The sequence below is a fragment of the Gobio gobio genome, assembly GCF_949357685.1.
Source record: "Gobio gobio genome assembly, chromosome: 14".
In the NCBI taxonomy this organism is placed as follows: Eukaryota; Metazoa; Chordata; class Actinopteri; order Cypriniformes; family Gobionidae; genus Gobio; species Gobio gobio.
In genome coordinates this window covers 30,979,426-30,993,848 of record NC_137107.1, presented here as the reverse complement: position 1 = coordinate 30,993,848, position 14,423 = coordinate 30,979,426, and the positions used below count along the sequence as shown (strand labels likewise).

Here is a 14,423-nt window from a genome sequence, read left to right as displayed (position 1 = left end):
ACGGATATTTTTCTTACAAAAACACATTGATTCGCTTCAGAAGGCCTTTATAACTTTTATAATGGATGGATGGATGTACTTTTTTGGTCTTAAAATTTTGGACTGCCATTATAAAGCTTGGAAGAGCCGGGACATTTTCTAATATAACGCCGATTGCATTCGTCTTAAAGAAGAATGTCATATACACCTAGGATGGCTTGAGGGTGAGTAAATTATGGGATAATCTTTGGGTGAAAAAGTCCCTTTAACTTCACAGGCAAATTAAAACCCCATAGACTAAGTATTGATTTATTTTATTTTTTATTCTGCCATTTTTTGTCAATTTTTGGATGATCTACAAAAATATGCAGGTCACCAAACTTTGTAGGTATGTGAATCCAGTACATACCAAATGGTAGTAAATGGAGCACAAAGTCTAGTGTGAACACACTAATGTGACGGAACTGGATCTGACTCCATCTGCAATAGAGATGTAGGTTCATGGAAAGGAGCATCAGTGATGATCTCCAGGAATGTAGATTGAGTAACAGTCCAGCAGGGGAAAACAAGCCACATCCTTTGACATCACTGAGACAAACCACACGGTAATTTTTCGCATTTGCGGTTAAGGAACACAGTGTGCCTAGCAAGCTACAATCATATTTCATCTGGTTGTGTTCAACCCTTTCAGCACTGGAGATAACTTGTAGGGTAATGAAACAGTCATGAAGGCCCATTTAAACCGCTTTCAGAATGTTGCAGAGAACGAGCGAGGAGAAACATCAGGCCAGAACTTCTCTGCAAAACCTATTAGTGTGGCCACAAACATCTACAAGACCCTCCAGGACATTGGAAGGGCTGGAATTACGAGAGATAAAAGCACATAAAATGCTGAAAAACTGATAGATGGACCAGACATGGAGAACCAAAAAGTGAACGAACTAGTATTGGCTGGAATGTGTTGTGCCTCCTACGTCACAAATGTCCCATACCATGACTCAAAATAAACAAAAATAAGCCTTTTATAACTCTTTGAAGCACTTTCCCAACAATACCGCACCTCTTGAGAGAGATTGGGAGAAGGTGCGTGGAGATACCATCATGTCTGAGTGCCACTTGTTGCAAAGGTGAAAGAACCCACATGGACTTGATATCAGAGCAAACATCTCCACCCTTAATTCTAGACATAAACGGGAGGAAAACCCTCAGGTAACCACGAAACTGACAATGGGTAATCATTGCCACTTGTGTGCAGATATTCACTCATCAGAAGATGCAAGTGGCTTCTTCAACAGCCCAATCTAGGCATTGTGGTGCCCGCAACATCGAAGACATGCGATATTGAGAAATGAATGATCGTTCGTGCCATTGGTTCTCTTATCAGGATGTTTATTAAGAGGGATGTACTGTGATACAGTGAAGAGAGAAAAAACATTTTTCACAGTATGACATTAATTCCTCACCATGGCACAATGAAAAATTTGAAGACTCACCCTCTTCCCTCCCATGTATTGCATCAAAGCAGAATTATCAAAGAATTGTTTCTACGCAAGAGCCTGTCTACACAAACATACCCTGAAGAAGAGGGAGGGAATGCACACCTCTGTATTAACCCTAACAGTGTTCGATAAATACTTCCTTTTCCTTCCAGCAATTTATTCCCTTACTTTACTTTTCACATATTAAAACGTTCTGGAATCAGATGATATTCGGCATCTAAGCAGAGGCTTATTTGCAAAGAATGATGTACCTTCCTACATCCACAAAATCTACATCGAGGAACAAACTACATGCCCAATGTGGCCCAGCTAGAGGTGAACGTTAGCGGAGGAGTGTCAGATTGGGCAAGTGAGGGATAGTTTTGGTCGAGTTGAAACTGTGGAGAGGTAGGGTGGTTGTCATGGTTTATCTTGGTTCCTTTATCTTATATGATCTATTCCATTAGGTCCCAGTGGGTAAAGTACAGAACATCTGTTCAAATCCGTCAAATACTGCAGAGGATTACTGCTGGGAACAAATTTGGGAGCACAACAGGGCAGATATAAAGTAAATACTCATACTAACATCACCGCCACAGTGACATTCACTTGAATTAAGAGTGGTTGGGGAATACAAATCATCTTATGGAAGAGCCACAGGTGTTTGGGATTCTGTGTGTAAATCTTTAGTGATATTAGCTAGGACTTCACTTCATCTCAGCAGCGATCCTTCAAAGCTTTGTGCTGGAAAATGGCCCTCTGAAACTGCATCTAAAAAGGTTGATTCCTTGCTTAGAACAACACCATATACCACCAGATGGTCACTTAATGCACATGGTAAGTTCACAAGAAAAACAGTTCAGTAAGAAAAAGGGAAAAAAAGCATACAGTTTGGCGTTGTCCATGACTTTTTAAACAAATTAGTGAATGCATGTATGTAGCATGTATGCTAACTACCCAAAACACTTTTTAAAAACTGATTGCTATGCTATATAAAAATTGAACTATAATACATAGAAATCCAGATGAAAACTGGTTGGCTTTATTTTTTAATGCCAATTAATGTAATGCTGAAATGCTTTTTTCCCTTTAAAACTTGATTTAAATTGGATGAGAAGTCGACATTTAATGAAAAGAAAAATAAACAGAAAAATTCAGTAAATACTGAACAAACTACATATATCAACAGTTTATGGGCAAAGAGTGTCATTAAGAGCTTGATCCTATTAATGCTAATTTATATCTAAGGGTTTATTGGGTTTGTTCAATCTCCTCATCTCTGTGACTCATCTGTTGCAAAGCAAGGTCAGATCTTCTTTCCTCTCTAGCCCTCGCGGACCTTGGCAGCCAGAGCATCACAAGTCTTCTTGGCATCTCCCAAAAGCATGGATGTGTTTGGTTTGTAGAAGATAGGGTTGTCCACAGCGGCATAACCAACTCCCAGAGATCTTTTCATCACGATGACCTGGAGGGATGAAAACAGAGGTTGATGCATTGTCTTATCGGGAAACAAATAACGGTACTTTATGGAATAAGCTGGAAAATTCACAGTAAATTAACTGTGTGTTGACTAAAGCCCTATTCGGACAGTATTTTTACAGACGTCCACAGAGAAATAATTAAATTTGCATGCCACCTCAGTGATACAACTCGTGCATTCGGATGGCAATTTATTCACGGTGGAGGAGCGAGTTGTGTGATCCTGCGCACCTGGGAAAGCTGCTCACGTGGTCAATAACATGATTGTATGCTGTAAATAAAATGTCATACTTGGTATAAGAAGAATAAATGCACATTTATTTTAATAATAGGAAAATATCCTAATTATTATTTAAATCTGTTTAAAAATAGGGATATATATAGACGTGCATTATAGTTAAAATAGTTTGTCAAGATACAAGACGTATTTTATCTCAAAATAAAGGATGTAATTTTATTCCACATGAAAATAAGTTAACCAAGGAGGATTATGTTTACCTCATGTAAATAAGTGGCTGTATTATTTCAACATAGGCTACTATATAAGTAGCCTAATAACGGCCCATTTCAAATGTTTGTGCTTTTCTATTTTTTGATTAGTGATGAAATGTATTGCTCTGGTAAATACTTGCCAGCATTTCAGTAATAAAAGGTTAGATCTTTAAAATGCATCCAAATTACAGCGAAGCGCAACCGCACGGTGCTCTGCAGCGGTCAAAAAGGATATAAACTGAGATTTCACGAATTTAATCACTTCAAAAATTCACTGAGATGTGGATTTGGGCGGCAATTAAATTACCACATGACCTTGGTGTTTGTCAAAAAACAGTAGGTAATTCGGCCGGGGATTTTTACGTGGGTGGTGGGAAAAAACACTGATATTCTGGATTTGGACAGCAATAAAAAAAAATAAATAAAAAAAAAACAGACTAGCTCGTCAATGATGAAAATACCTTACGACCCAACGAGAAACAATTAACGTCCAAATAGGGCTTAAAGGGGTGATGAATTGAGAAATCAACTTTTCCTTGAGCTTTTGATATATAAAAGGTCATGGTAATATAAGAATATCCTGCAAGTTTCAGAACTGAAAACTTCCTTGTTAGTCAAAGAAAAGCTTTTATAGACACCAGGCCCAGCAAACGCTTGATCTCAGAATGTGCAAGGCTGTGATGTCAGAGTGTAGTGAAGCACCGCCTCAACAGAAGAAGAACAACACCTGATTCTGTAGCCCCGCCTATTTTGCCTTATTTGTGATGTTGTTGGTTCATTGCGAATTGGGATCAGACTCGGACATGTATGGGCTAAGGCTCGCAAAGCCCAACGTCCCGGGGTGATGCGTTTTCCAGACGGGCTACCAAAACGCAAGCCTGGCCTACCGACTGGCTATCATAAATAGTGAAATAACATTCCTTTCTTGATGCGTGTTCATTCTCGACTTGATATTTGAAAGAAAAATACAAAATCGCGGAAGTTTTGATCATGCAGTCTGCAATGTACTTGGCACGCGCTTATATCCATCGATCGGGCGGGCAAAGTAATACAAAAATAACATTCCAATCAATCGCGGGTGGATGAGATATAAATCGATATAAACATGAGATGTTTGTTTGATAAAGATATTTTGCGAGCCCTGTGGAACGAATAATTTCGTTTGCCGTTTCTCACAGACTTTCAAAACAATTCCTCGTGAAGCCTACTCACAGGGGAGCTGAAGCTCATTAAATATGCAAAACGTATCCAATCCTAGCCGTGGCCGTTTACTTCCAAGTCTTCAGTGCAGCACGCCCATCAAAACCCAGTGTTTCTTGAGAGAGCCTCAAAACGAGGGTAGAAAGTAGCCTATTACTTATTCATTATGATGTTTTTGAATGTAAAAACCACACGAACGTCACAAGTTGACCTCAGACAACAGTATATAAAAATAAAAAAAGCCAGTTCATGACCTCATTAAGATTAATCAAATGGCAATTTCAATTGAGTTGAGGCAGCTAATATAATTATTCATTATACCGCATCTATAAAAACATTGCATGCACCTGTAGGTGAAGTGGCAGAGAATGGCTTTAAGATTTGTACAAGAGGGCGCAAAAAGAGCCTAAGCTTCCAAAATGTAATGGCTATTTAAGTATCTGCCATTTGCAAAATTAAGAGTCATTAGTGTCTCAAACACCAGTTTTTAGGCCGAGCAGTTTCTGGGAAAATCGTCGAGAGCAGTGTTTTGATTGGGAGCATCTGTTTGGGAAGGAGGAACACTTGGTAATTGAATAAGTAAAACCAGAGAGGAGAGCCCTTGCCGCTGGTCTAGCTTTAGTGTTATTCAATACACTGAAAGATATTTGGAACGAATTGACCCTCATCTTGAGACTTCAAAATCAGCAGGCGGATCCTTTTAATATCATCATCTGTCCCTCAAAAGCCCTGCAGATGTTCGATGCCAGGCAGGTGATTGGGATGGCGTTCAAACAAACCCAGCCCCTCTTCTCAAAGAGTCATGTGACCACTTTACCCAGGCTCAGCATCCCCCAGGACAGGACAACATCCTTTTGTTAAATTATTCATAGGGCAGCTGGTTTCATTTGGGAATGAAGTTACACATGAAGGTCTCTAACAAGGCTGGGAGCAATCAGCAGGGGTGGATGTTGCACGAGATTGGGGATAACAAAATCGACAGGGAAACTTCAGATTCTGCTGCGCTATCATGACATGCAGAGCTTCACTCGGTTCGAAGTTGGTCGAGTGCTCTCGTTGAGACTTGGCTACACATCCAAGCTGCTACAAATAAGGAAGGCTTTGGTTCAAAGCTCTAGTGTTTGTAAATTCCATATGGAATTATGGAACAGGTTAACAAGCTACACGCAATTACTCGTGGGAGAAGGTCTACGCATTTGCACATTTGCAAACGTCAAGCCCCAGTACTCCCAGTGATTTCCCCTGAGAAAGTCTGGCCACAACGGGCCTGTCATGTGGTGAGGCACACCAGCCCTACATTTTAGGGAAAGTATCGGACGGATGCTCTGAAATGTCATCATTCCAGAATGAGCGAGTCAGCGCTAATGAAAGCAGCGTGAGGCTTGTCTTCCTGGAGATACACCTGGATTGTAGCTGTTACAGTGGGAACCAGCTGTGGGGATGGGATGAAGATTTTCATATCGCTCTGGGTGGGAGAATGAGGGATGGTCTGTATTATAAAACCTGAGGGCAATTCTTGCCATCATGGCTTTTATTCCTGCTAGGCCATAAAAGTAAAGCCTGATACATATGGAGTATAAGGTACATCATGTACTCTACCATTATTTTAAGTTTTTAAAGTCTCTTATGCTCACCAAGGCTGCATTTTTTGATCAAAGACAGTAAAAACAGTAACATCTTGTGAATTATAATTCAAAATAACAGTTAATATATTTTTTTAATGTACTTTTTTTTCCCTGTGATGGTAAAGCTGAATTTTCAGCATCATTACTCCAGTCTTCATCAATCACATGATCCTTATAATAATAATACATTTTATTTGTACTGCACTTTACATTTGGAACAAATCTCAAAGTGCTACAGTTAAGATAATTTAAGAAGGATAAAATACTAATAGATTGAATAGTTAAAAGTCATAAGTTCTCTTAAAAATAAATGTTTTTAGTCCTTTTTTAGGAGTCTCAGTAGTTTGAGGTGCCCTCAGATGGTCGGGGAGGGCATTCCAAATCCGAGGAGCGGCAGAACAGAAAGCCTGATCACCCATAGTGCTGAGCTTTGTCTTGGGGAGAAGGAGGCGATGATCCTTCAGAAATCATTCTAAAATTCTGATTTGGTGATCAAGAAAAATTTCTAATTATTATTTGTGTTGAAACCAGTTGTTGTGTAGGCTATTTATGTTAGACTTTTTGATAAAGTTTTTTGTGAGGATTTATTGATAAATAAATAAAAAAGTTCAAAAGATAAGGATTTATTTAAAAAAAAAAAAAAATTTTACTCACATTATTAATGCCGTTACTGTTACTTTTGAACAATTTAATGCGCTCTAGCTGAATAAAAGTATTAATTTCTTTCATCCCCAAGCTTTTTAATTGTAGTATATATCATATGAAATCAGCTAAAAAAAAAAGATTTTATAAGACTATAGTATATTTAAAGGCTGCCAGAGTTCAAGAACTAATATGCTCACCTGCTTGGACTTCCAGACCTCCAAAACAGGCATGCCAGCAATGATCGAGTTGGGGTCCTCCTGGGCTGCTGAGTTAACCGTGTCATTGGCGCCAATTACCAAAACCAGATCAGTTTCTGAAAAATACACAGATAATAGAAAGCAAGATTATGGATTTTACATCTCAAAAAAATGATGGTAAAAAAGCGCCAAAAATGGATATCATACCAGCAAAGTCATCATTGATTTCGTCCATCTCAAGCACAACATCATATGGCACACCAGCTTCAGCCAGCAGTACGTTCAGCTGGCCCGGCATACGACCAGCCACAGGGTGGATTCCAAACCTGAAAACACAATACAGATCAAGTGACCTCTTGGATCGCCTGACACACATATGGCATACAAATAAAGCACTTTCCGGCAGTGTAAGCCAGGATGACTTTTCATACAGTTCGAGCATTAGTCTTTGAACACAGTTAAGAAGTGCTTTGGGGTCAGGCTGTTTGCAAGAGGCTAACAGAGAAGGAAATAAGCAGTTGCTGAAGGTATCTTTTTAATGCCAGGTAGTAAAGTGCATGAGCTCTGGGGAAATGGCTTGAGGAAGACGAGTGGACCCTCAGGGAACCTGGGCAGCTTTACAACTTCACTGTAAAAACAGATCACAGCCAACAGGCTTAGGACACAGGAAGTGATGTTCCTGCTTTTTTTAACTGATGTAAATTTGTGTTCCATTTCTATTTGATGTTTACGCAGCAGTTACATATGAAAATGGTAGTATTGGTTTCTTTTTGGTTAAAGACATGTTTAATTTTCAACAAAGCAAAGTTACCTCAAAACAAATTTTTGTATAAACAACCTTTTCACTGTTTTCAAAAGAAATAATCGGGACTTTATCTAGGGGTGCACCGATCCGATATTAGGATCGGATATCGGCCGCGATACTGACAAAATAGCTGGATCGGGGATCGGAAAAATTAACAGATCCACAAGCCGATCCAGGTGTTTTTTTTCGTCGCAGCAGAACCTACGTCATTCGTCAGCTTCACGTGTGTCGCATGCTAGAAGGGAGCGAGCCAGAGAGTCGGCTGTGTGGAGGAGATATTTCACGCTTGCCACGCCAACTAGTTTGTCGCTGTTTCGAGGGTATTACTGCAAAGTCAGGGTCTTTCCTGCATTGACATTTTTTTGACGGCCAAAGCCTAATTTGATGAGTTATTGTGATTTACGAGTGATGTAGAACAGATGCTGCGCTTGTGACTGAGTGACAGAGAGACCGATCTGAGAGCTCCTCCCCCGCGCGCGCTCTCTGGGTCTTCAAAATAATCAGTGTTCGCTCTCATATTTCACATATTAATCCAAATCAAAAGCTCGGAAGACCAAAACCATGTTGCACGTGACACATTCGGACAATTTTGTCCTTGAATTATCACTGGGTGTGAATTGCGCTCAAAAAACATTGACTCTTCTCTGACCAGCTGACATAAAGCATACTTTCAATAAGCGGGAGACAAATTATATCCAGTTATGAAGTGTTTTCTGTGTGTTGACATCTTTCGCGATGTTCTAACAGACGGGATTCGCACACAACGCGTCTGCTAATGTCCGATTCGTGACCTAATGACTCCTTTGAACCAAATCATTTTAACGACTGGCCAGAACAACTGATCTGTCCAACACTGAACTCATGAACTCAGTTTATTAATTTACTCAGAACGCAACTGAAATGAGAACACAAGTGTGCTTACCCATTTTAGCAAGAGTGGGTAGTAAGAATTATTTTTAATTATCAACAGTATTTCATCTTATTTCTGTTGACAATGTGTAGTAAAATAAATAGGCCTAGCCTACAATCATTTAATCTGGAGTGAGGTGAAACCAGAACAAAGTTGTTATTAGCTAGCTGAAAATTTTTATTAAATTGCATATGGTAGAAAATTAGACTATTTGTTAATTTGTAATGCTACTTTTTAATATTGATATGATTATATACCAAAACAATTATGTGTAGTGTAAAAAATGTTTGGTAACTGTCAGATTACTATTGTATGTTTGACCAATACACTGTTTTTTGTTTCCACTGCTACATTTTATTTATTTAAAGAAGTTAGATTACATTCTATTTTAGATTTGAATGCACAATTGTTTTTTAAATAAATAAGAATTCAACACCTTACATACATCTGTTATTTTGTCTTAGTTATGTTTAGTTAGTAAAGTCTGGTGCCTTTAGTCTCTTCAAGGAAGGTATAAGGTGGAAGATATACAGTTTATTATTAATTCAACAATATATCGGATCGGTATCGGGTATCGACAGATACACAAAGCCCAGGCATCGGTATCGGGACTGAAAAAGTCGGATCGGTGCACCCCTAACTTTATCCAAACAGCTTTGGACAGTACAGGTATAGTAACTTAATAATAAACTGATCAACCTCCAGACCGAAGAAATATGAAATTTGGAAAAATCTCTTTATAACAATTAACATTATACATATACATTTATTGAATATTTTAAATTATCTGTGTGTGGCTGTTCTTAATAAATTAATAAAAAGTAATTGACCATTTTAAACATAAAAAGGTGGCTCAGAAAATTATATATTTCAATAATAATTACATTTATTTAAAATTATTATAATTAAAAACAGCCACACTGATTCCATTAAAGAACTAAATGGTAGAATAAGGCAAGTTCTCGGAAAACATCACAAGTGTAATGAATGCAAGCATGAATGTGCACCTTTAACCAATTTACCTGACCAGAGCAGTCAATAAAACAAGCTCACTTCACTTCTGATCTTGTTCGAATTAACTGTCTGAGTTGTTTACTTAGTAATTAGTCCATTTCCAGAGCATTCAGGCCAATTTGCGCTACATATTTACACACTATTTTTGGCCTCATATTAGATTTATTTTACACTATAGTCAATTACTTTCTCTCCGATATCAAGGCAGCACTACCTCTTTGGAGAAAATGTCATCATCTGAACGAGTCCCCATTTTCAGTAACCGATTAAGATGGCAAAACACTTGCAAAGCAAAGACAACATCATTCTTACAGTTGCTTTCTATCAAATCCGACATCTGTTCATCAGTTTCCTTCAAGTAAGCTTATTTATCAAATAGGAAATGAGGAGAGGAAAAAAAAACAAAAACAAAAAAAAAGTTCAATAATAAACCAAACAGAAATATACTTCAGTGGACAGGCCTCAAACCTTTTGAGACATGGGGTTTGTAAGTCAGCTCTGACGCTGGCTTACATAAGCTGCAGCTGCTGTGCGCGCGCAAAACAGTCTGGGCAAACAAAGAGTCCAAGCTCAGCTATCCCATCCAAACCAGCCCGATCGTCCTGCTATTCTCATCACCATCACACTGCGTTTCACCACGCTGAACCAACACACGCTTGAAAGTAACTGCGATAGCTTGCGGCCCAAAGGAAATTTAGACTGCTGTGCTTTCCTGTCCAAACTTGTGACTCCTTTCAACCAAATCTCTCCAACTCTACACTGCAGCAAAACAAATGTAATTATCTTTATGGAGAGACAGACAGAAACATAATTGGAATGATAAGGAGACGGTTTACAGTGTCAGTTCTACCCACAGTCCTCTCAACAGGGCGACACCCATTGCCAATTATCCCCAAGAACACGAGTGGGGAGAGCGGCGGGTGTGCTACCTAATCTGTCCACTATTTGGCCACCCATCTCCCCTTCTAATCAACTGCAAATGCTCTAATTGGCAGCAGCTGTTGGGCTCTCAGATCAAACAAATGAACGAAAATTACACAAGCTTCCGGTCTGCATCTCTCCTCCACAATCACACAGTGCCCGCAGCTCTTGAGAGAGAAAACAGGAATCTAGCATGTGTGACAGATCTGACAAGGTGGCATCAGAATGAAATAAGTTGACAATTTCAACTTGACTGTTTAAGTACCCCACAAACTGCATAATGGGAAATGGTACTGAAACTCACAATTAAGTGGCAGGGAATGATAATCTGATGTAGGGTGCAACAGTCTCCATCAACGGCAATGCGCTTTTAAGCAAAACACGCAAAGCTGACCACTCTGTGACCAAGTTGCTGACCAGCACTTCATCTTTTAAGTGTACAAGACGGGTTGGCAGCACACCATGACATTCTGGGACTGATTAAAAAGTGTTTGGTGTGTGAGTCCTTTCATGAAAAATGCTGAGGGAACCTTTAAGTCACAGATGATGCTGTAAATTGGCTCCTCTGACTGCCAAAATTGTGGTGAACCCAGGCTAGTGCAGAGTCTGCTGACAACCACTATCTAGTGGGAAAAGGGCAACAAAAGCATCGACACCATCTAGTGTGAGAGAGGGGAGAGAGGGGAAAAAAAAGGACAAAAAAACAAAACAAAAGCCACAGAGGTCAGCTGTATCCATGCAAAGAGTACATTCAAATCAGATGCCCATGTATAAAGTATTGGCCACATCTCTTATTTGGCCTTTTTGCTACTTTTATGGAGAACAGAGAGGACAGGAGAAGATGGAGAGAGGGAAAAAGACAGATCTTGAACCGGTGTTGTCCATATGAGAGCTACAGTTCAATATGCGTGTCATTATATTATATACTACAGGACTGTTGAATGCTTGATTCTGATTGGTTTGATAAACATATCACTTTACCAAATCATTTGAGTTATTTTCAAAGGATCTTGTATCCTACAACAGCGAAAGAACCAAAACACACATATACGTGAGCCAACGTGCTGCCAAAACAGTGCAGATTTGCCAATGCATTGACTCCCCGAAGATGTCCTGTGGTATCTGGCACCAAGACATTAACAGCAAAGTTTTGTAGGTTGTAAGGTTGCGCCATTGTGGATTTAATTTATTGGTCCAGCACATCCCACAGATGCTCAAATGGATTGAGATTGAGAATTTGGAGACCAGGGCAAAACGCTTTATCATGTTCCTCAAACCATACCTGAACAATGTGTGCAATGTGGCAAGGTGCTTCATCCTGTTCGAAGTGGCCACTTCCACCAGGGAACAATATTGTCATGAAGGGGTGTACCTTGTCTGCAACAATGTTTAGGTAGGGGGCATATGCCAAATTTACATTCACATGAATGGCTGGACCCAGGGTTTCCCAGCGGAACACTGCCCAGAGCATCACACTCCCTCCACAAGCTGGTTGATGTCCCACAGTGCATCCTGGTGCCATTACTTCCTAAAGTAAATTGTGTACACATACACGCTGTTCCTGTGATGTAAAAGAAAATTGGACTAGTGGACCAGGTGACTTTCTTCTACTGCTCCAAGGTCCAATTTCGACACTCGTCTGCCCACTGTAGGCACTTCAACGGTGGACAGGGGTCATCATAGGCACTCTGGTCTGTGGCTACGCAGCAGATGTATTCTTCCCATAATCATCATTAAAATCGTGTGTGGCTTCTGCCACAGTAGTAGCCTGACGTCATCATACTCCGATTCTAGTCAGAATATGAGTCTGATACTGCTCCATTGGACTGTTAGACTGGGTAAACCCAGCCTGATCTGCCAGCGATTTGATTTCGCTCTGCAGCTCAGAAGCAGTAGAAATGAATGTACAGGTTTCCAGACTGTTACACTTTTGCGGGAACCAATCACAGACTGGCTTATCCATCTGGCACGCTTTTGGAGAGTTTGACACGATGACGGACAGAGAAGTGATGGGTCATTGCCCGTTTATCACGCCTCTTGTGGTCTGATTGGTTGAAGGACTATCCAATTGCGTACAGAGTCATTTGAATTATGCTCGTTTATCATGCCTCTTGTGGTCTGATTGTATGCAATTGGATAGTCCTTCAACCAATCAGACCACAAGAGGCGTGATAAACGAGCATAATTCAAATGACTCTAATTCCACTAAACGTGTTTGGAGGAAGAAGAATGATGAGTACCATCCCAAGAACACCATCCCTACTGTGAAGCATGGGGGTGGTAGCATCATGCTTTGGGGGTGTTTTTCTGCACATGGGACAGGGCGACTGCACTGTATTAAGGAGAGGATGACCAGGGCCATGTATTGCAAGATTTTGGGGAACAACCTCCTTCCCTCAGTTAGAGCATTGAAGATGGGTCGAGGCTGGGTCTTCCAACATGACAATGACCCGAAGCACACAGCCAGGATAACCAAGGAGTGGCTCTGTAAGAAGCATATCAAGGTTCTGGCGTGGCCTAGCCAGTCTCCAGACCTAAACCCAATAGAGAATCTTTGGAGGGAGCTCAAACTCCGTGTTTCTCAGCGACAGGCCAGAAACCTGACTGATCTAGAGAAGATCTGTGTGGAGGAGTGGGCCAAAATCCCTCCTGCAGTGTGTGCAAACCTGGTGAAAAACTACAGGAAACGTTTGACCTCTGTAATTGCAAACAAAGGCTACTGTACCAAATATTAACATTGATTTTCTCAGGTGTTCAAGTACTTATTTGCAGCTGTATCATACAAATAAATAGTTTTAAAAAAATCATACATAGTGATTTCTGGATTTTTTTTTTTTAGATTATGTCTCTCACAGTGGACATGCACCTACGATGACAATTTCAGACCCCTCCATGATTTCTAAGTGGGAGAACTTGCAAAATAGCAGGGTGTTCAAATACTTATTTTCCTCACTGTACCTCACCTTAAAAAAATATATATAAATAACAAACTTTTATTATAGTATATGTCTTACCAGGCTCTTAAAATTGTGACTTGACCATTGAAAACTAAAGGAAAGCTAAATGGATACCTCGCTCCAGGTATTACAGAGCAGACCACCTTGGTGGTACATGTGTGGCCGACCAAAGTTCGAATCTGGCTCGGCTTCTTCCCCCATCCCACCAAACATGCCTCATCACTTCTTTACGGTCCAATCTTTAAATAAAAAAGAAAAAAACCCAGCCACCATCCAGAGTCTCAACAAGAGAAACTTTTACATTATGTTGCATGTTCTTCTCGTCAATGTGACAAATATTGAAAGTGCATGGTAGTTGAAGCATCTCTAGGGTCAGACTCAGTCTTTCTACGCCCTGCAACCTGAGAGGCGTCATTGGGACTGTGGAAAGTATTGCGTAGCCCGCACCTATCGCTCTGCTCTTCACCGGCTCTTTCACAGCACTGGGAGGCCTGGGGTACACTGCACTCTCAGATCACAGGGCATTACACATACACTGGAGAGGCAACAAAAGCCGCAGACAATAGAGCAACTGAATGACGATATTCAAAAGCACTCTTTGAAATGGAGGAGTCCGACATGCAGAGAGAAAGCGAGAGAAGGCTGCCATTCAGAGGTTTACCAGACTGACCTGCAACTAGTGAGCCATTTAAACACTCACCCAGCCGTACTGACAAGACTC

General features: G+C 40.3%; 1 protein-coding gene across 1 annotated transcript in view; it reads right to left on the bottom strand.

Moving 5' to 3' along the window:
- Positions 1-305: 305 nt before the first annotated feature.
- The window catches only part of nnt (nicotinamide nucleotide transhydrogenase), a 53,520-nt gene continuing 39,402 nt past the window's right edge, over positions 306-14,423 (bottom strand). The window contains exons 20-22 of the mRNA XM_079835280.1: positions 7,303-7,421; positions 7,096-7,211; positions 306-2,922 (exon numbers count right to left, since the gene is read on the bottom strand). Of these exons, the coding sequence (XP_079691406.1) occupies positions 2,782-2,922; positions 7,096-7,211; positions 7,303-7,421 (376 nt within the window). The 3' untranslated portion in view covers positions 306-2,781. The remainder of the gene's footprint in view (positions 2,923-7,095; positions 7,212-7,302; positions 7,422-14,423) is intronic.